The sequence below is a fragment of the Alosa pseudoharengus genome, unplaced genomic scaffold (assembly GCF_046254945.1).
Source record: "Alosa pseudoharengus isolate Yale_2024_CS ecotype anadromous, Long Island Sound unplaced genomic scaffold, YU_APseudo_1.1 YU_APseudo_1.1_scf_21, whole genome shotgun sequence".
Lineage (NCBI taxonomy): Eukaryota > Metazoa > Chordata > Actinopteri > Clupeiformes > Clupeidae > Alosa > Alosa pseudoharengus.
In genome coordinates, this window is record NW_027468674.1 from 22,766,495 (window position 1) to 22,789,451 (window position 22,957).

The 22,957-nt window shown below is 42.5% G+C and overlaps 1 protein-coding gene across 1 annotated transcript in view; it reads left to right on the top strand.

Moving 5' to 3' along the window:
• LOC143137862 (uncharacterized) overlaps positions 1–21,475 on the top strand; it is a 28,569-nt gene extending 7,094 nt beyond the window's left edge. Inside the window, exons 5-16 of the mRNA XM_076298183.1 lie at positions 7,697–7,854; positions 8,367–8,456; positions 9,398–9,476; positions 9,616–9,782; positions 11,060–11,177; positions 12,328–12,354; positions 12,609–12,785; positions 13,150–13,427; positions 13,643–13,732; positions 14,321–14,393; positions 15,462–15,625; positions 20,745–21,475. Of these exons, the coding sequence (XP_076154298.1) occupies positions 7,697–7,854; positions 8,367–8,456; positions 9,398–9,476; positions 9,616–9,782; positions 11,060–11,177; positions 12,328–12,354; positions 12,609–12,785; positions 13,150–13,427; positions 13,643–13,732; positions 14,321–14,393; positions 15,462–15,625; positions 20,745–20,930 (1,607 nt within the window). The 3' untranslated portion in view covers positions 20,931–21,475. The remainder of the gene's footprint in view (positions 1–7,696; positions 7,855–8,366; positions 8,457–9,397; positions 9,477–9,615; positions 9,783–11,059; positions 11,178–12,327; positions 12,355–12,608; positions 12,786–13,149; positions 13,428–13,642; positions 13,733–14,320; positions 14,394–15,461; positions 15,626–20,744) is intronic.
• The last annotated feature ends 1,482 nt before the right edge of the window (positions 21,476–22,957 follow it).

The following is a 22,957-nucleotide window of genomic DNA, read 5'->3' on the forward strand; positions in this document are numbered from 1 at the left end:
TGGCAAATGAGATTAGGGATGCAAAGAAAGTGCCTGTGCTGTTTAGTGTGCTGGGACCGAAAACGTATGGACTACTTCGAAGTTTGGTTGCTCCTAACAAGCCTGGGGAGATGGACTATGACCGTATTGTGAGGGTGTTGCAGGCCCATTTCGCTCCAAAGCCGCTCGTGATTGTGGAGAGATTCCGGTTTCACAAGCGAAATCAGGGGGAAGGGGAAACAGTTGCACAATATGTCGCGGTATTGAAAAGACTTTCGGAACATTGTGAGTTCGGTGCTTACTTGGAAGACGCACTAAGGGACAGATTTGTCTGTGGACTTAAGAGTGAAACTGTACAGAAGCGCCTTTTGACTGAGAAAGATCTCACGTTTCAGAAAGCAGTCGATTATGCTGTATCTGCAGAGACAGCGGCGCGCGACGTGCAGCAGTTAAGTGGCTCGCTCAAAGTGAACGCGGTGTTTTCCCCAAAATGCCGCCGTTGCGGGAAAACTAACCATACTGATGAGGACTGCTGGTACAAAGATCGTGACTGCCACCAGTGTGGGAGGAAAGGCCACACTAAGCTCATGTGTAAGAGCAAAGCCAAAAGCAACCGAGACAGAGAATGGAAACAGAAAGTGGAAAAACCTGAACAGAAAGGTAATGCAATTAAGCGCAGTTTAAAAGATAGAAAGAAGAAAATTTATCAGGTTGAGGCAAGAGAAGATCAAAGCGAAAGTGAGGAAAATAAATCTGACACTGACTGTGAGTTGGGACTGTATTCCATGTCACAAAAAGGGAAATATTCACGAATATCAGTGCTGCCTGTAGTAAATGGAAAGAAAATGGAGATGGAACTGGATACAGGGGCTGCTGTGTCTCTGATTCCATGGGAACAGTACAGAAGCATGCTGGGCCAACTACCACTGCAGCCCACTGATATCATGCTCAAGACATACACTGGAGAGCCTTTGGCACCAGAAGGGGTCATCAAGGTGCAAGTAAAGTTAAACAAGCAATGTGCTGATTTGCCCTTAGTTAAAGTTGATGCACCCGCACTGTTTGGTAGAGAGTGGCTGAGAGTTATTAAACTGAACTGGAAAGACTTAAAGACTGTGCATGCAATTGAGCAGAGAGAGAAAGACAACTTGGAGACGGTGTTAAAGAGACACTCAGCTGTTTTCTCTAAAAAGCTAGGCACAATGAAGGGAATTAAGGCCACATTGACTATTAGACCTAACAGTGTACCCAAATTCTGTCCACCACGTAACGTGCCATATGCTCTTCGACCTCGAGTTGAGGCCGAACTAAAACGACTGACTGAGCTTGGGGTGATCTCACCAGTGGAGCATAGTGATTGGGCCACGCCCGTGGTGCCTGTCAGCAAAAAGGATGGCACAGTGAGACTTTGTGGAGATTTCAAGGTCACCCTCAACCCAGCTCTGTGCGTGGATAAGTATCCAATTCCAACTTGTATCACAGGAAGTATTGACCCACTACAATCCTAAGCTGCCCCTCTGCCTCGCGTGTGATGCTTCGCCTTATGGGGTCGGAGCTGTGCTCTCGCACGTCATGCCTGATGGTGAGGAAAGACCAATAGCCTATGCATCTCGAACGCTCAGCAAGGCGGAACAAAACTACGCCCAGAATGAGAAGGAGGCGCTAGCGATAGTCTTTGGAGTACGCAAGTTCCATCAGTACCTCTATGGTAACAAGTTCACCCTACTCACTGACCATCGCCCGCTGACCTCCATTCTGAGTCCATTGAAAAGTACACCGTCAATGGCTGCCGCCCAAATGCAGCGTTGGGCGCTCCTCCTGTCAGCGCATGATTATACCATTCAATACCGGAAAGGTACATTACATGCAAATGCCGATGGACTGTCACGGTTACCACTCTCCTACACTCATAAAGAGAAGCGGGGCGCCGTAGAGGTATTCTACACATCTCAGTTGGACACACTACCAGTCAGTAGCACCGAGATCAGATGTGACACCTTGTCTGACCCCACCTTGTCTCGTGTCTTAGAAATGGTCTCAACTGGTCGTTTTCCAGCTGCAAAGGGAGCAGGTGAAGAGATGTCATCCTATCTGTTGCGCCGGCAGGATCTCACAATACAACAGGGATGCCTTATGTGGGGTGTGAGAGTGGTTGTGCCACCTAAACTGCGCCCCCGGGTTCTGGAAGAGCTACACTTAGCACATCCAGGTGTAGTGAGGATGAAGAGCTTGGCACGCAGTTATGTTTGGTGGCCCGGCATAGACTCTCAAATTGAGCTCAAGGCCAAATCTTGCCACTCCTGTCAGAGCGTACAAAAAGAGCCTGGGCTAGCACCTCTACACCCTTGGATGTGGCCCTCCAGTCCTTGGGAAAGGATACATGTGGACTTTGCAGGTCCATTTGAAGGACATATGTACTTGGTCGCTGTGGATGCACATTCTAAGTGGCCTGAGGTGCACATCATGGACAGCACCACTGCCAGCATGACCATTCAAGTGCTCAGGGGCCTTTTTAGTCGCTATGGCATTCCACACATTCTTGTGAGTGACAACGGACCACAGTTCTGTGCTGAAGAATTCAGTGTGTTCCTGAAGTCCAATGGAGTCAAGCACATCCGCTCAGCGCCATACCATCCTGCCACCAATGGCTTGGCCGAACGCTTTGTGCAGACGTTCAAACATGCCTTAAAAGCATCCAAAGGCACAGCACGTGTGCGTCAGCGACTTGATTCGTTTCTACTGACTTACCGAAACACCCCTCACGCAACAACAAAAGAAACGCCGGCTATGTTGTTCCTCGGGCGCAGGCTGCGTTCTCGACTGGATTTCCTGAAACCCAGTGTTGCTGGAGCAGTTCACAGGTCACAGGATGCCCAACAACAACGCCGCCAACGTCACTCTAGGGCCAGACAGTTTGATGTTGGGGAGCCAGTCCTTGTGCGTGATTATAGGAAAGGGGAGGAAAAGTGGGCACAAGGTGTTATGGAAAAGACAGGACCGGTGTCGTACAAGGTAAATGTGGGATCACCAGGGGTATGGAAACGTCATGTGGACCAGATGCTGACACGCCCGGAGCCCGAGCCTCAGCAGACTGCGGTGAACCTTCCTGTAATCCCACAGGTGTTACTACCCCAGAGTGATAGTTGTACCACAATGCACCCTTATACACCTCCACCAGAAAAGAATGATGATCAAGTTCCTGAGATCATCGAACCATCAAATACACACCATTCCCCTGAACCACCACCTACGGGACAGACGCAGGTAACAGAGACTGTGAAACGCTATCCTGTGAGGATCACAAAACCACCAGTACGTTACCGTGATGAGTGAACAGTGATTAGCTCACATAAGTTTGTAGTACAGTTTGAGTTTTGGGACATTGTTTTCAACATAGTTATACCGAAAGTAAGATAACTCCTCATTGTTATTTTGTTGTACAAAAGAAAAAGAAAACTGTACAAATGTACTTTTTATGTTGTGCACGGAAAAGTGTATCATTTAGGTTGTGTTAAAGAAAATATATTTTGTGTTAAGGGACAACCTATCTTAGTGGGGAGGAAATGTTATGTATGTAGCTAAATGTTGTGCTATATAAATAGTGACCACTAGGGCGCATCAGTGTTCTGTAATTGGTTGAGTTCTCGTATGTAATAAACCAGTCTAGAAGAAGTGAGTGAATCAGCAAAAGCGTGTGAGTGTTGCTCTTTGTGCGAATATAGAATTGTCTATATAAAGACATTAGGAAGCAACATCTAAACACCTAAAGTGTGTCGTCTCCACAAGTATGTGTCCTAATTTCTATCTTAGCGACTAGGATAGTGACATTTATTCACTATTTATTCAGCATTTATTATTTTTACAAAACTGTAAAACACAATTAAAGTTTCTTTCAGCGTATCCATGGTTTTTTTGAACGTGTAAATCGCATAGAATATGTAGATCAACCGTAGGCCTACACACATAGATGAAACCACGCTACGGTTCTTACAGTAACTGACTCACGTTCACGTTGATCTCTATAACTGTTAATTTTTAGTAGCCTATATTCGAACCTATCCATAACCCTTTTTTGCTATTTGACTCATCATTTCACATACAAAAATATAAATAATGTCAGACAGCGAATTAGTAATTATTTAAAAATATATAATATTTTTTAAAAATCTATCTCCTGCCAGCAGGGGGTGCTGCAGCACCCTCAGCACCCCCCTTCCCGCGCCCTTGATGCCCACACTCCTCAAAGAATTTCATGAACTGAAATGCACTGGTGGTGTCGCAGGGGAGACTTTGAAAAAAGTGCTCACCACTGTCTCCACGCTCCCTGTGTCAACTGCTGAGTGCGAACGTGGCTTTAGCGCGATGAACCACATCCTCACGGAGGAAAGAAACAGAATGCACGTCTCCACTTTGAATGGCCTACTGTTCATCGGTGTTAATGGTCCAGAGGTGGCATCATTTCCTGCGCACAAATTTGCAGAATTGTGGATAAAAGAGCGCCGAAATGCTGCAGACAATGCCCCGACAGGAAAACCGAAAAAGCCACCACAAATTCGTCACCAGAGCCGACTGTTTACTTAGTCTAGTTTTCCAGACCTGTCCCTGAGTGTTGACAGCATGTTGTGCTATTTAGTGAATTATTTTGAGTGTTTGATTTAAGTTAATTGGAGGGTTTTTTCATGGAGAGCACTGATGCTGTTCTATGGTGCTTTCTGCCTGTTAGTTGCGCACGCATGTTTTCGTGACGTTGAATAGAAATCCATATATGGGTTATAGGGAGGGAAAGTGAAAACCAGCGCCCCAAGTGGTTGCGTTCCTATGGAAGAGCAGCTCCAATGTTAAGTCCCATAGACCTATTTTAAAAAAAATACTGTGAAGCCAAATCAGCGATCTTATCCACCAAAAATATTTTTCAGTGTCTATACAGTAATAATCTTCTAACTGTGAAAATGTCAGACCCTATTTTGCCTTATTTAAAAAAATCGAAATTGCTCACAAAAAAGCCACGTGACTTTACCCTTTGACGTTACTCACGTAGCATGGTTTGTTTATTAGCCTGGTTAGCATTGCCACTTAACACTTACTGCCAGCTCTTCATGTGAGTAGAAGCACAACACCAGTTATCCAGACATAAAGGTTATCACCACGCGGTTTACATCACCTTCCGTTATTACAAAAATATGTAAGCCAGTTAAGCAAATTGCCGTATTGATTAGTTAGAGATTAAGCGCCTAAACCTGTGACGTCACATGCAACTGTAGTTTGTTATCACCATGTTACGACAAAAACTCAAAACAATTCAACTGATCTTAAAAATAAGGTATGACCACGTGAAGCAATAGAGGTGACCCCAGTGCCTAACATATGGAAGGCATTAAATTAAGATCCCAATGTGCACCGAGATATATTTTTTCTAAAAAAAAATCCCATCCCCTCTGCTAAACTCTAGGAACGCAACCACTAGATGGCGATGAGATTACTTTCCCTCCCTATTAAAAGTTTTGCCATGTTGTGGACTAATCCACGGACCCGAAAAAGGGCCTGTCTACCCTTTGCGTTTTTCTCCCTAGTTATGCAGGCTAAAAGTCCAATGTTCTTGTCTATGAATAATAAAAAAAAAACATCACCCCTTCTGTTTTTTGTCAAATCGCACCCTGGTTGTTGCCCACAACACACTAGCTTTCTGCTAATGAATGACGTCATTGACGCATTTGAAAGGCTTTTTAGAACAAATAAGTGACTCAAAAAATATAATACTCAGCGGTGTGTATTTTTCTCTGCCCCCTCTTTTGCATGCAACATTCAAATTTCTGGGCAAAAAATTATATCCCGAGAAAAGTGGATTTGAGGGGTACAGCTCCATAGACCTCCATTCATTCTGCACTTATTCGTGAGCGCCCTCATGTGGAACCAGGACTGGAACTGCAACCAGTTCAGAAACCGGAAGTCTCCCGAGACTGGCGGTTCTCCCCTTATTAGACATTCTCTGCCTATACCCAATCAGTAAGTAATAATATACCAGGTTTGATGTGTATCTTTCCACCGGCATGGGAGATATTGGCTATATCCAAATGTGCTAGCATAAGATTTTGTGCAGTAATCGTTGCATGGTTCATTCGAAGCTCTGCATTTTTTCTCTGTAAGGATTGGTGTTGTAGGCACCTGCAATTAATCTACATAAAATGATTCAAATGATACCAATATGCTTTTGCTCTATTTACTGCCACATTTTACCCTTTTTCGGGTAATTCGCTTATGGTGCATTCAGAGCACCTCGGAATGACAAGGACCGCCCCCATGGCTACTTTGTTTTTCCGACAGCAAGTGTTCAAGTGCTTTGCCATCGAATGTGTGACAAACACGGATGCCACAACAAAGGTTAAAACATACACTCACTAATCCTAAACAAACAACTGTATTTGCTTAAAATATAGTGTACGATGCTCGTGAAAGAAAGATATGCAGCTTTTCAAGTGATAAAAAGGGCAAATTCCCAAGTTTACATTAAAACTGTTGGACATGAAAGGCCACATGGACTACAAACGAACTACAACGTGACGACAAAAGTGATGACGAGCCCCTAACTGGGCAACTGTTAGCAAAATCTAGCCCCAGTTTCCGACCTCTGACTCACACATTAAGTGACGTAAATGACGCGGAATGATGATGTTTTCACTCGGAGAAAGGTTTTTCCGAAGCCCGTGAACGATACGTTAGACTAGAAGGTTGGCATGCAAAAAGGCATGTGTGGCGTGAGGTAATGAGACATTTGTCATCAAGAGTTGGCAACCTTGGTGACGCTTTACTCTCAATGGGTGACGCTCGTGGACAAGTATTATGGTGACACTGTACCCTTTTCATTGGCCTCCTATCGTGAAAACGCGATGGCGGAAATTTTGCTAGTTTTCTTTTTCAAATGACAATGATAATTGCTACATGGGTGAAACATTTATTTGGAGAGCTAGACACTGATTAGGCTACTTGACTGATGAAGCATATTCAGATAGGCCTACGACAGTTGGATTCACGGCCGTTCTGGACTTTTCCATATAACGTCCAGATTGCCAGACCACTCTTGACTGTTTAAATATCAGAGGGGAGCACTGTACACTGATAAAAAGGCTCCTTGAGTCCTTGTCAGGTGTAAGAGTACACTATTCTCTGTCATATAAAAATACAAACAACAACAAGCAAACCAAACAATACACGGGTTTCCCGTTTACCAACAAAACTAGATGCGCGCGCAGCCGCAGAAGACGCTTGGTGGCTGTCCACAACGTTATAAACTTAACCTAAATAGTCGGCTGCTGTAAGCTACAATCGGATTTTTTTTGTATACCCCTGTTGTCTCAATGATAATAACATCTCATTTCAGACTATATTTCAAAGTTTGACCTTCATTTGGATTATTAATATAACATCGTATTTTGTCATTTTTGGCGAAGACATGCATTCCGTTAGGGATATTGAACATATATTGAACATATTTAACATTCTCTAGCCATCGTGATTTCGAATTGGTGCAGTTTTCAGCACAAAAACTCATTTTATTATTTTGCTCTTTTGCATTGCTCTATGCTGTTCTGTGGTGCTTTCTGCCTCTTGGTTGCGCACGCATGTTTTCGTGACGTTCCATAGAAATCCATGTATTAGCAAACAAACTTCATTGCCATGTCTGAAGCCAACTCCCCTCTGTCTTTCTGCCTGCCTGGTATAGTGAAGTGTAAGCTGGAGGCCGGTGTGGTGGAGGTCAGTGGCGGAGGTCTCCCTGACGAGTACTCCACAATTCAGTTTCACTTCCACTGGGGACGGGAGGACCTCGAGCACTTTCCTGGGTCGGAGCACTCCATCGATGGCCACAGATACCCCATGGAGGTCAGAGAGGAGGCTTACATTTCAATTATTATAGTGTGTGTGTGCGAGTGTATGAGGCAGAAGAGGTTTGCCAAATATTGGCGTATTTAAAGGAACCGTACAGGATTTTGGCCAAAACTGGTACTAAAATCACTTTCAAAATACTGTAGAGCGGTGTACGCTACACCGCAGATGTGGTAACTAGAGCAGAGCTGGCAACCCAGATGCCGAAACACTACTGACTTTGTGATTACTATAGGTGGAGGGTGGCGGATCAGGCTAAAACACAAATATATAAACATCAACATCAGTTGAGGGCTGCAACTTCACTTTTTTAAATGACGATATCCTGGCCGGACTACTGTTGTCAGTGATATAAGTATTTGAAATTAGCATGATTTCCTAATGTCTAGTGACAAATCAGGGCCATTTTATGATTAATTGAATTACATTTCTTACATGCGGTTCCTTTAACTTTCTGTTATTTGACTTTTCACGCGCACGCATGTATGTGTGTGTTTGTGTCTTCTCAGATGCATATTGTCAGTCTGAAGAAAGGCTATAACGCAACTCAGGCCAAAGCAGATCCGGAGGGCCTCTCAGTGCTGGGATTCTTTATTGATGTAAGTTGTAGTAACATATTAGTACCACATGGGGTCAGTGTTGCTAAAATATGCTTCAATTGCTTGTAGACAAAGTAGGTGAAAATTACACAGCATAGCATCTGTAGTGGCCGTTTGTTAACAAAATAAAAGTAAACTTAAATCAAACGACAACTTCTGGCACCCTGGGCAGGTAATGTACGCAGGCAAGAAATAAAATCAATTCCAGGCTGGATTCGGGTTTTTGGCTGGTTTATTTAGTTCCAGCTGCAGCAAACAATACACGGCATCTCTCGCGCTGGTAAAAACCATGTGCCCACCACCCAGGTGCATACAGGCCTCCTGCTACTTCCTACCTATATTCACCTTTACCTGTGTCCACTACTGCCCCCAGGTGTCTAAACCAAATATTTTACTAAACTAACGAAAAAAATACTACACATATAAATCAAAACAATTAACTAAACAAATAACGAGCAAAAGAATATCACCAAAATACATATTACTAATGTGAGCAAAATCATAATAAACAAATTAACTAACAAATTAACCACTACTGAAAGCAAACTAATGTAGCTCCAACAGCATCAACTGCATCCATTGCACTATGACTTGCGTGCCATTGTTGACAAGACAACAGCAGCAAATGAAATAGGTGAAATGTGGTAGGCCTACTGGTGAATTCTCTGTCACTAAGGGCAATGAATGAAATTATTAGCCTATTTTGTGGTGGAAAAATGCAATGCTCAACTGTTTTGAAATATTTCATCTTATTCTGTACATAGAAAGAGAGCAGATGGGGATTACTCTGCTTTCCAAATCCTCTTTAAAAAGCCACCAAGAAGCCCAAGAAAGCTTAAGAAACTCCAACAGAAAACTATAACATTTTTTTCTTCATTGTGCAGGCCCCATTGAGGGTACAATCCCAGGGCCCATAACTATGAGATTTACTCTGACCACAGGTGATGGAAGGGGATGCGACAGGAATGCCTGAAGTCTGGGAGAATTTCTCCGACTTTGTGTCAGAAATACCAAACAAGGGTGAGCCATGGGCTTATATGATATTGCTTTAATCTGTTGTTCAATCATCAACATAAAAACATTAATTTCTTATGAACTAGATGTATGATAGTCATGTAATCTTGGTTGGTGAATGGTTTTCCTCCTATTTCCCATTTAGGTGATAACACAAGTCTCTCCGCACTGAACATCTCCATTCATGACTTACTGCTGGACGTCGACCTGACCAAGTACTACCGTTACAATGGCTCACTGACCACGCCTGGATGTTATGAGGCTGTGGTTTGGACTGTTTTTCAACAGCCAATCCGCATCAGTGAAGATCTGGTAAGTCGCACTTCGGGGTAGGGGGCATATGTTAAGCATATGCTAGATTTGATAAGGTACAATTTTATAATTGATTTCCCAAGTTACAGGTTCACATTTGTGAAGTGTATTTATGATTTTCTCTCTTGCTATATTGCTATACTTTTGAACATCAAAGCCCTGTATTTGTTCTTAACAATACACAAATTCGTGAGTAGCCAAAACCAATATCTTAGGCAAGCCATGCAGACAGTGTTTACATAGTGAGGCCTACCTGTTTCAGTTGGTAAGCAGTCAAAATGATAACAACGGTTGTATGCACCAATTATATCACAATGTTGATAAATGTTTCTTTTACCAAATAAGTAAGCATGAATATTCCAAAGGAACTATCTATTTGATTAAGTCAGCTGGAGATATGATATCAGCGGCTGTATGCACAAAGTATGTCCTATCGTTGATAAATGTTTATTTTTCCAAGTGAGTAAACATGAATTTGCAGTTCCACCCCTACCGTGCATGAAAAGACTGACAATATGCCCCCCCCCCCACACTGCGGTGTTCAGCTAAGGTAAACTCTTAACTCTTCCAATCTAGTGTTTCATCAGCGCAGTGCTATCTATGCAACACATTGTTTTATCACATGCCACTGCCTGTGGTGTAGCGAGATTTCTAATCTGGATGTGAGGTGAGTTTCTTGTTTTAGAGGAATTTCAACTGTCATGTAAGATTCACATAAAGCGACAGGTGGCTTTACTGAAGTGAAAGGTCATGTTACACAATAGTCTGTATATGTGATACCTCCGTGAGTAAAATCTCTGCCAGTATTATATTCCTGGTCATGCCTTGCTAAATGACTACAGTATTGTGAGACTTCCTTTTAGAAACGTAATGGAGTTAAACTCAACCACCCATCAGTTAAATGGAAATGGAAATGGAAAAAAAAACAAAAAAAACAACTAGTCATTGTCTTTGCTTCCTCCTAACATACCTCCAAGATACTCAATCTCAGTAAATGACTTGTGACTATAATTTTCCACATCTCTGTAGAGAAGAGATACTGCAGACACTACAGACATTCATCACATTCACATTCACATTAATTTGGGGATAAAACCATTCGGAAGAGTTTGTGGTAGTTTCATTTAGAGAAGTTAATGATACAGATACAGACTCGCATACAGATATGGCTCAAAGCTCTTTAACTTTAAACAAAATTAAAACAGAAACTCCTCTCACTCTCTCTCTCCCTCTCTCTCTCTCTGTAAACCCCACCCCACCCCACCTCACTCCCTCAGATCCTAAGATTCGCACAGCAGACAGGAGATTCTGACTTGTATCGTCCCCAGCAGTCACTCCATGAACGCAATGTTTACGCTTCAGCAACCCTGGGTGCCGCAACTTCACCTGAATCTGGTATGACTTCATTCCCTTTGCTGACCCTTAGCTGCCTCCCTCTCCCCCTGTGTGTGTGAGTGAAAACACCCTCTGGTGTTCCTGCATGCTCAATGGTGTTTTAAGCCCCCAATGTCGTCTTCCAGGCGGCGCTGCCACCGTCGACTTAAAGGCACCTAATCCTAACCCTAATCTTAACCCATGCCTAACCCTAGCGCCTTCCAGGCAGCGCTGCCTTGAAGACAACGTTGGGGGCTTAAAACACCATGAAATTTCCTGCTCAGTGCTGGGCCTGCAAATGGGAAACAAACTGACTCAGAAAAAACTGTGTGCTATTCCAAACATCAACAAGACTGTTCATTTGTCTTGAATGACTACACATTGTGAATAGCAAATTAGCACAGCAGTTGCTGTCATCAAAAAAACTCTTTGAAAACTCTGTTTGGGTGTTTGTGTGTGGACAGGGGAAAACAGAATTTTTGGATTGTGACGTCAATGGCTGTTTTAGGGTAGCCATGTGGATGGAAATATTTCACAATATGAAGGAGGAAAAAATCCAGTTTTAAAAAATAGCCGACTTTGTGTGGACATAGTGCTGAACAAATGGGAATATATTTCAAATGTTAAGTGTTCCTCCTGTGTAGCCTGCTGATCAGCTGGAGATATCTTACCCATACAAACCCTCTGGATGTGGAGGTGGGACTGGCCTCTCTTATACCACAGTGTGCATGATACACATGTACATGATATAGAATAGGCACCCATGCTCAGATGCAGGGGGTCGGATCTCACTCATACTTACTTTCATTGACCCTTTAGTTGTTCAGTTGCTTGTGAATCATCTTCAGGTGGATCAGATTCTAGTCAGTGTTTATTTTCTAGTTTTCTCTTAGTTTCCTGGTCATCTTGCTTTTTTCCCAGTGCTTAAGCTTGGCTTCCACACTAATTGTATTGTGACGTTGTCTTTGTAATAATCATCCATGAGTAATTCATTCATCACAAATATCTTTTGTTTCACACCTGTGTCAAATATTCCATTTCAGGCCATGAATGGTGTCATCAGCTTCCACACTAATTGTATTGCGACGTTGTCTTTGTAATAATCATCCATGAGTAATTTATTCATCACAATATCTCGTGTTTCACACCCATGTCAAATATTCCATTTCAGGCCATGAATGGTGTTACAAGGAATGCGGTGAGTACCACAAAACCTCCCTACAATACACTCTACACCCATTGTTCTTGTGAGCAAACGTCAGTTCATATTTATTTTTTTGAGCCTATATTCATGTAAAAAACATTTCCTTGCCTTTGTTCATTCATTTATTTTTATAATCATCTGTATGTGATTCTTCATATGATTGTGCATGACTTTTTGCGTACTGGGTCTTCCTACCAATATTCTGTCTGTCTGTCTGTCTGTCTGCCTGTCTGCCTGTCTGTCTGTAGATCATGGTCTTTCCCACTGGACTAACATCAGTGGAGCCTTCTGTAACGGGCAGAGCCAGTCTCCCATTAACATCAACTCCCACAATGCCACGTACAAACCCGAATTGGGTTCCTTCAGTTTCTCTGGCTTCTCTAATAAACACACAATGGACTATCTCATCAACAATGGTCACACTGGTATGTGCGTGCGTGCGCGTGCACACACACACACACACACACACACACACACCACACAGACACGTCATGGAAGAGAGAGAGAGCTTCGCCCAAGGGTTTCGCCACTATCTCTAACTAGACAAGACTTCTACTAAACTTATTTAGGTTTCAAACAAGGGGGGGGGGGGGGGGGGCTTCCTCCAAGATGGTCGATAATAGCCTTTCACACCACTATCTGAATGTGTATTCATTACATTAAAATCTATTCAGTATTTTTTTCCCTCAATCTCATGATTGTTTTGATATGACCATGTTCTTTTTTATTTCTGTTATCTTTACACCATTCTTTCTCTCTCTCTCTCTCTCTCACCTCCCCCCTCTCTAGTAAAAGCTGTGCTAAAGGAAGGCATGGTTAGGGTAGGAGGAGGGGGTCTGCCTAACGTGTACGACACCCTACAGTTTCACTTCCACTGGGGGAACAGCTCAGCGCATGACTTGACTGGCCAGTCGCGTTCGCAGCGCTCCAATGTCTCCCACGACTTGGCTAGCTCCAACCACTCAGACAGCACGGAGTCCGATGGCAGTGATAGTTCGGACCAAGGCTCTGCTAGCAGTTCTGGGGGGTCAGAGCATGCACTAGACTCCGAGGTCTACCCAATGGAGGTCAGGGAGCACCACACTGGAATTTGGATCACTAGTTTTTAAACTATTTGCCATGTTTTCCCATTGCTGTCATTGTGCAATTTAGTTTTTGCCAATAATGTCTCTTCACCATGTATTTCTTTATGATCACGCTGAATCAATATCATACACTACTTTTGTCAAACATTAAGCCCAAATGTCAGACCTCTCTTGCCTTCTCTGTCTGTTCCTATTAGATGCACATTGTGAGTAGGAATGAAAACCTATCAGCAGATGCCGCTCCAAGTGACGCAACAGGTTTCGCAGTGCTGGGCTTTTTCATTCAGGTACCATTCCAGAACCCTGGGGACAAGGTTCTGATTCTGAGAGACTCACAGACAGTCACATTAGTGGTATAGGAAGTGTTAACTCTTGTGTAGACCTCTCACCCCCTCAAGAATGGATAAAAGCATCACCTTTAACTTTAAGTAATGGCCTTTTACTGGAAGGCTCTAAGAGAGATCGGTATATGAAAGATGGGTTTGACCATGGACAAGTCTGTCCCCTTCATGGTACTGTAGGTCAGGATGCTTTGCTATTTGTAGGTCAGATCGTATTCATGCTGGTCCCATTTTACTCTGAGCTACAGTGTACTGCCATAAGTTGAGTAATGTAATCAAGTATGTCTCTGTATGTGAAGTATCTAGAGTAATTATCTATTGCTGCTAGTAAACCTGACTGTCCGTACACTGGAATCATTATTGATCGTTATGATATGCGTAGTATGATATTACACCTGATTACATTCAGTAAAAGTGCTCTGAACAATTATTTGGGTATCACTTAGTTCCCAAGTCTACCTAAGATAATGGAGAAATCTGTCAGGTCCTGCATTCCGTCATTTAATCATTCTTTCTCCTTCACAATCCTTTCAGGAAACTGATGATGAAGACAATCCAGCGATCTGGAAAAATTTTACAGACCACCTTGCAATGATCCAGAACAAAGGTGTGTGTGTGTGTGTGTCTGTGTGTGTCTGTTTGTGTGTGTGACTCTGTGTGTCTGTGCACAACCTTGTGCAATATCATTTAAATGTCAAAATATAGCTACAAGCAAGAGGAAGCTTCTTTGAGAAATGAGATTCAAATATCGAAACTACCTGAGCAAGGCAAGCTTCTAATCCAGAGCCTCTGTATCTCAAGAAAAGCAGGTTACCAAGTGAGCATACTACAGAGTGGACAATGTATTACTATGATGACTATGATGATTAAGTGAGCTATTGTATAGTCAGTGTAGGGTGTGGGTGTTTGCAGGAAGAAAATAATGAACTGGTTAAACTATTGGAAAACACCTAGGCAGTGATGAGGGAAGTTTACTTTATGGATTAAATACCTTTGAATCATTAAGGTATGAGCTACACCAGGCGCGTAACTGAAGCGCTCCGTTTGCGTAGCGTCTGCGGCAACAATTAGCTGCCACTATTATCAATGGAAGTAGCTACACCAGACGTGATAGCGGCGCGTACGTTAGAAAAAAATAGACCAGTCTTTTCAAATGGATTTTACACGTCGCAAACGGAACGCTTCAGCATGGCATTTTCTGGACAAATAAAGATCAAATTTCTGTTTAAACCCATTTAATGATTAGTTTCTCAGCTTTCCCACACTACGTTAGGAATGCGTTTGAAGGAACAACCTCTCCTGATGTTACAGTGTGTGTTTGGGTGTGTATATTAGGGATGTGTAACCTTAGCATTGGGGTGTACTTATGTCTGTGTGTGTTTCTGTATTTGAGTTTCTGTGGATAGATAGATAGATACTATCATTGATCTAGAGGAGATTCTTTCTGCATTTACATGAACACACACACACACACATCACACAGTGAGAGTGAACATACACAAACCCGGAGCAGTGGACAGCTTCACTTGCTTGGACGCCAAAATTATTCAAAATGGCATCACCTCTGTTGAAATGTATGCTCCTTGGTTTATAATTATGTATGACTATGTTGGCATGGATGGGTAATGTGTTCCTCATGAAGTGAGCCTGTGATTGTTCTCCCATGTCCCCACAGACAGCACCATTGAACTGCACCAGGACATATCTCTTAAGGCCCTCATTGGGGATGTGGATCTTACAAAGTACTACCGATACCAGGGTTCCCTCACCACTCCCACTTGCAACGAGGCTGTAATATGGACCGTATTCAAAGAGCCCATCAGAGTCAGTAAGAACCTGGTAAGGAGACCCCATTTTGTCTTGCTTTTCATGCTCTTCAACTTCATTTTTGGGATGATAGCTTTGGGCTGATAGTCTTGTAGCAGATAAACATTAAAGCACTTCCATTTTTAATATTAGCTCAGGAAAGCCTTATCTTTGTAATCCACAGCTTTTAAAACCACTAGTGAGGCTTCTTAACTCATTGAGTGCCAAAAACGTAATATTACGTTTTTCCTTCCCATGCGTTGAGTGCCGAAAACGTAATATTACGTTTTTAGCTTTTTTTTTAAATTATGAAACTAGACACTCTAACACACCTTATATGTGATTTTGGGAACTCTGTGATGAATGGAAATTAAATATATGACGATCGAAAACTCATGAAAACGCAAGATCTGGACATTTTATCTGGACGTTTGATCTTAACTCGGCTTTTGATGGTTGCCGCTTTGTTTCGAATCAGTCACACAGACCAGATTTCTCAGGAACAGAGGCGTGTAGAAATACACGGTTTGCACCCACTGAGAGCTTAAAGTCTCACCTTTTAAACGAGCCATTGTATGTGTTCATAGCTATAACACAGAATATGCTGTGGCTGTACAAAAATCATCAACAATAGTCTAGATTGCTGGCACTCTAGGACAAAGCTTCTGAAAACAGCTTGGCATTCAATGAGTTAATTAGTTTTCGGTAGTTTTCGGCCACCCAATGGAATCACTTCTGCTTCACCAGAAATAGAGTCCCGAAGTGTGACGTAGCGTTTCCATGACAGCAGAATCACTGGATCTAAACAAACTTTCGAAGTGGCATAAATAGCATTGAATTTAGACATGTGGCATCATTTCTAGCTAATAAAAATAAATATAACCATTTAAACGTGTTTTACCTGCTAGGCAGCAGCTTACATTACAGCCACATAACGGATTCCCTGGCAGGTGTAATAGAAAGAAACAAAATTCCAGTGGATATTTCACGTCTTCTCAAAGACTGGCGGCTGTTAAGAGCGACGTTTTTTGCCAAAAAAATAAAGCCAAAACACGTCGGTGAATTTAAGGATTTTAACCGCATGCTGTGAAGTTACATGCAGGTCTCTTTTACGGAGGAAACCCATGCTAAAATAAAACTCTGTAGTCACGAATTTGATCGTGTTGGTATTAATATATGTTGTAGTATGTGATTCCTACAGTGTAAAAAAATATACTAACGTCTTAGAAACGTTGTAAAATTATTGAAATAGATTAAGAAAGCCACCGCTATGGCGATTTCAATGGTTAGATTGATTTGTTTAGATCCAGTGAAATTGCTGCCTTGGCAACGCTACGTCATGGCTTCGGGACTCTATTTGAATGACAAATTAGAGAGATGACACCCTTGGTGAGTTTCCCACCTTGTTGTTGCAGTCTTCCTGGAATTTTTCTTTTAAGCTATTGGGAAAAGCAGAGACCGTCCCTTGTAAACATCAAGTACAGATCAACGCAGATCAACGTCTTCAATAGCCTAGAAATCTAGACGCACCCTAGCGGCGGCAAATTAATTTGCTCAGCTTGTACGTCTAGTATCGAACCATAGGAATTTCTATTGGCTTAACACCGTGGATGACGGCCAATCACAGCGCTCTATTTCGTTAGAGAGTCTTAAGGCGGGCTTAACAGGATAACGACATCCTGCGACGGTGAACAACAAGGAAGGTGGCTATGGCAAACGAAGAGCGGTTGTTTGAATCGGCGTTGGCGTCAACTTTGGAGGAGTTGGACTTGTGCTTTTCTTTGAAAGTAGATCAACACAATGCACTTAAGTCCTTCCTTTCGAAGAAGGATGTATTTGCCGTTTTGCCGACCGGATACGGATATGGTCGTAGCGCTGGCCTATTGCATGCCTAGGCAGTTTGAAAGACAATTCTCTGCCCGCCCCTTGGATTAAGCGAGGTGAATGATTCGATGCCAGACTATACATGTCAATGATATAGGATGGCCCGCCAGGCTACGTCTTCAAGTGAATTAAAAAACAAAATGTCATCATCTGCCGTAGTTATGATCAATCTTGTAATATCAGACTCCGTCAAGATTTTCCGAATAAAAAAGGAATGAACTGAAAACATTTCACATGGCCAGATCAGTCACAAAGCCTCTTTATTGACGGGCTTCCCTCGTGCCACACACCACGCTGCCACGCGCCACACGCTCCCTCCTTCCTCATTCTCTGGCTCACTCTCTGCTCACATGTGGGGTGTCACGCTATCAGGTGGCATGTCCTACTCTGTTTTTTTTCTTTTGTTTCTTTGTTTTTAAACTTCTCATCAGATAAGACAACCTAGCTGTGACCCTGTTGGTGTTTTGTAACAGGATGTGGACATTGACAAGTAGGGTAATTGCTTGCCAGAAAACTCCTTAGAATCAGTAATAATATATCTGGTGGCTGAAAAAAGACCTAACATAGAGATGTTTCGAATGGTTGGAATGGTTTTAAGGTAGCCTGACGAGCCAGACCCACATTAAAATGTAGGGTCTGGGCACTCACAGTTCGCAGTGCTCAGTCCGAGGGGCGGGATAATCAGTTGTCTTTCAAATTCCCTCTGCACGCAATAGGACAGCGGCAGCGCTAGGAGTCCCATGCGTTTCCCACCAGCGGAGCTAGTTGGCTAGTTCAAACGTTTGCCAACTTAATAAAAGCTTAACTCGTGTCACATTGTTCGCCAACAGCAACATCCATCTTATTATGACCGCCGCGCAGCGAAGCGTCATATACCGTCATATAGGTTTAGTCCAGGGGTGGGCAACTAATTTCCCCAAGGGGCCACATGACAAACTGGGACTGTTGAGGAGGGCCGGACTCAAAATACCGAACTCAAGTCTGAACTCAATTCTGTTCAATTCTATTCTGTTCTTGTATAACATTAAGTAAATCATATGGTTTTGTTTACTAGTCGTAAGAACAGATGAAAATGTGAGGGAGACAAAGGAAAATATATATTGATACTGATATTGATTTGCATGCATTATCTCAATGCTAGGCTCTTGACTATTGTTCTTTCACGGACCTTACGCGGGCTGGTCAGGGAAAGCCCACGGGCCGGATGTGGCCCGCGGGCCGTATGTTGCCCATGTATGGTTTAGTCAGAATTTTTTTTTTTTTTTTTTTTTTTTTTTCTTTTTCGCATGCCCAAATTTCCGTCAATGATTCCCGGGACACTGAAAGACCGGGGTACACGAAACTTGGTGGGCATGTAACCCCACATGGATAGCATGGAACCGTCGTTTTTCGTTTTGATCTGTAGCCCCCCCGCTGGACTGGACCCCCCGAAAGGAGGATAGGGCAGACACAGTTCTATGTGAATATCTTGAGAACTGTAGGGCCTAGGATGACCATTTTTTTGTTTATGTTGGCCTCCAGGGGTCATGTTAACACATTTCATGTGCACACATGTGCACAAACAGATACACACACACACACACATACATTTACAGTAATCATACGTATGACACATACTCACACAGTAGACATATGTACGCTTGCATGCACAGGCACATACGCAGGCACACACACAAGCACGCACACACACACACACACACACACACACACACACACACATACACACACACCCACACACATAACATAAACATGTACATGCACACATGCACACAATTCAAGAATTTCTCAGAATTATGAACAGGCAAGATGGAGGTGGGGTTGTATAAAATGAATTTTACATGTGAAATCTATGCACTAATCATGTTTTGGTACTTGTTGTCTAGCAGATACCAGTGAGAATTGAGTGTGGATAATGCAATTTAGTGAGACAGTTAGAATCATATAGGCCTTTCAGCGTGATATATTTTTGTGGAAAAAATGTGCTGGACTGGGCGGCGGTCATATTTTGTACGGCTCTGCGGTACATCTAGTTTGTTTTCAAGTAGCAGGGAATTCAAGCCAAACCGTTGCAACTCTGCCATCAATCATTATGTTAAGCCCACCTACCGACTCTATACACGATTTCATTGGCCTGATTGAGTTTCGATTTCTAGAGCCCATAAGCCAACGGAGAGTTGCTAGACTAGCCCTGGCAGCTAGGGGCGCGTCTAGATTTCTAGGCTAGTTTTAAGGAGCAAGTAGTGCAGGTCTGTCAGTTTTACAGGTAGAATGGTTTTAAGGAGAAACTAGTGCAGGTCTGTCAGTTTTACAGATTTGGACACTCCACACATGATCTTTCTTCCTTTATTCCACTTTCTTTTTGCTTTGTCTTTCTTACTGGGGTACAGGGTGTCCTTTTGCTCTCCCCCCCCCCCACCCTGTCTCTAGCTACATGTGGGTATTGATCATACCTCTGATCTCACATGCTTACCAGCACTCGTTTGCGTCAACACGCAGGCAACACAGTATCGCCTCCATCAAATGAGTGACTCATTGTGATTTTACATACATTCTAAGATCAGTCAGGATTAGAAGACCTTTATGACTGACATTTTGAGTTCCAAGGGGGATTTACTACTGAGGGTACATTTGCAGACAAAAGAAGCACAGTTATGCATTAGCTTGAGACATTGTCCCTGCTGAGTGGGGTCACAGTCAAAGCTGTATTTTATGTATATTTTATTAGGTTTACCCTATAATTTGAAGAATGGCAGAGTGAGATAGATTAGGCTGAGTGTCTGTGCAGAACAGGACAGGTGTGTGGAATATGTGGTCTGGAATGCACAGCCTCATGCGCGCGCGCACACACACACACACACACACACACACACACTTCCTCCCGCACATGCACACACATGCACATGCACACACTTGTATTCACCAGCACATGTAGACACATGTGTGTCCACCCGTACAAACACACACAGGCACACACACACACACACACATGGGGGCAGACTGGGACACTCTTAATAGAGTGGGGGGGGGCTACTTCAAACATGTTTTTCAGCCACTCATCTAAAATCTACAGTAGTCTGTACCCATCTTCTCATGCATATCTCATACCATGCTCTTAAACTCACACAGTAACCAGCATGGCCTCAAAACATTACCGGCCAACTGGGAATTCTCCGGATTCTCCCAGATTACCACTCCTCTACTGCTCTACTCCTCTACTGCATCTCATCATTTACATCTCTCTCTCTCTCTCTCTCTCTCTCTCTCTCAGATAAAGAAGTTTTCCAAAATGCCTGGGTTGAATAACGTATTCCGGCCTGTACAGCCACTAAATGGCCGACACGTGTACACAACCGTGACCGAGGATCACTCCTCTTCTCCCCCCTCATGCCTCTTCTCCCTCCTTCTGGTCCTGTCGTCCCTCTTTGCTACTCTGTGGATGAACCAGATACAGTAGACAAAAGATATACAAATGCAATCATTCTATCATATTTCATTGCACCATATCACACAGCACCAATCATTCCAAAACAGTGCTGCTAAATGCTGATTTTAAAATAAATACATTTTTAAATAGATAAACCTTTAATAAATTGTGGAGTAGTGGAGTAAAATGTATATGTCTGGCATGAATAATACAGTGTAAGGCCAAAATCACTTCTTCGGGTTTTAGAGTATATATTTTGAATTTTTATTTATTGATGTTTTGTAAATGGAAGTGGGAACAGGATTGTAAACTGATCATATTGATTAATATGCAGTTTGTAGAACATTAATATTGTAAAGGGCAGTTCACACCAAGAAGGATAACTATAACGATAAAATAAGTATCGCTCAAAGTTGGGTTATCATTCTTGGTGTGACCGGCCCTTAAATGAGGAAAGAAGTAAACAAATGTATTCTTCACTGATATCAATAAATTATGGTACTATCTTCAAGGACATTGTAATAAGACAATATGATATGATCAACAATAAATATTGAGACAAAAAATCCATAGAATTTTTATTCAGTCATTCGGACATTATTGGAGTAAGTGTTGCTTTTTTCACATGACACCCAAGAATCCCCCAGTTTTACTGTGTTTCATGTAATGAACTGTAATACTTCAGATATCACTTTTCATGTAAAATGGCAGTAATCAGAGCTCAGAGTACATAATATTTGAAGGACCTTAAATGATTATGGCTTCATGGTCAGGAAAACAAACTATTCAAAAACATATAATGATTTTAGGGTTATCATCTAGTCCTATTATCCCACCCTTATTGATCTCAGTCTCACTAAGGCAATAAATAGGTTGCAATATGGAAAAATGCGCTACCTACCTAAAAAAAAAAAAAAACAGACGTAAGCATAGAAATGTATTGTATTCAGAAATACTTGGAAGCCTTCAGGCTTTATTGTGTAGGTGTTAGGACTATCTTCCTGGAACAGGCATCAAGGGAGTGCCAGAGTACCAAAGGAAAAGAGAAGGAAGAAGGAAGTTTAGTACCAGAAAAAAAGTTGAGTCGAACAGATTGCTCCATTCAGGTTCACACCAGTACATAGGACTTGTTCCATCCAGGTTCACACTGTTGTGCAGGGCCTTCATACTGTAGGTGATGTAGTAGGTCGTACAGTCGCACTAGAAGCTGGCCCATTCACGCAAAGTAGCAGGTATTGTTTACTTTCCTTTAGTTGGTAGAGTCTCGCATCTCTCTCTCGTTCGCTCCAATACCGGTTCCTCTAAGACGCCGTCTCCAGCTCTGTAGACCTCAGCAAACAAACAAAAACACACACTCACAACCAAAGGAGACTTGATGCTGGCCCATTCACGCCACAACACACCCTGTATAAAAAGGATTCCTCCCCAATTGTCCAGTGCCGCAATTAACCAGTCCACATGATTAACATGGTGTTTATATCCCACAGTCCTCATGCTCCCATTGCCCCCCCTCAACAGTGCATGCAACGGGCCCGCCTTCCGTGCAAAAGACTTTCACCACTCTTGCACTCTCAGGTCAGGTGAAGGCAATTGGCTCACCCACTGGTGGTCCTTTTCTAAAGTAATATTTTCAAAGACAGACTTCTTCACACATTGTAAATAGAGCACATAGTCTGGTGAACAGTCTAGCTGGTGATACACACCAATACAAACGATTCACATACATTAGAATTGTTAAAGTAACCTTTACCTTCTCAAATGATACAAGGCTGCTATTCAGTAATGCAAATACTTTAATTTACACTGCATGTCATGTAATACTGATTCAGTCAGTGAAGTCAATACATCATGCCAGTTCTCTTACCCACTACTATATGAAAATGTTTTTTCCCTTTCTTTTTTGGATTTTATTTTCAACCGATTAAATGACACAATTACATGGACAATGGGCAGTGTCATGTATTATTTTTACTTCATCGACTTAAAAGAGTATTCCGGCGATTTTTCACATAGATCTCTTTTTTTGAGATACTGTCGGTACAAAAAACCCTAAAAAC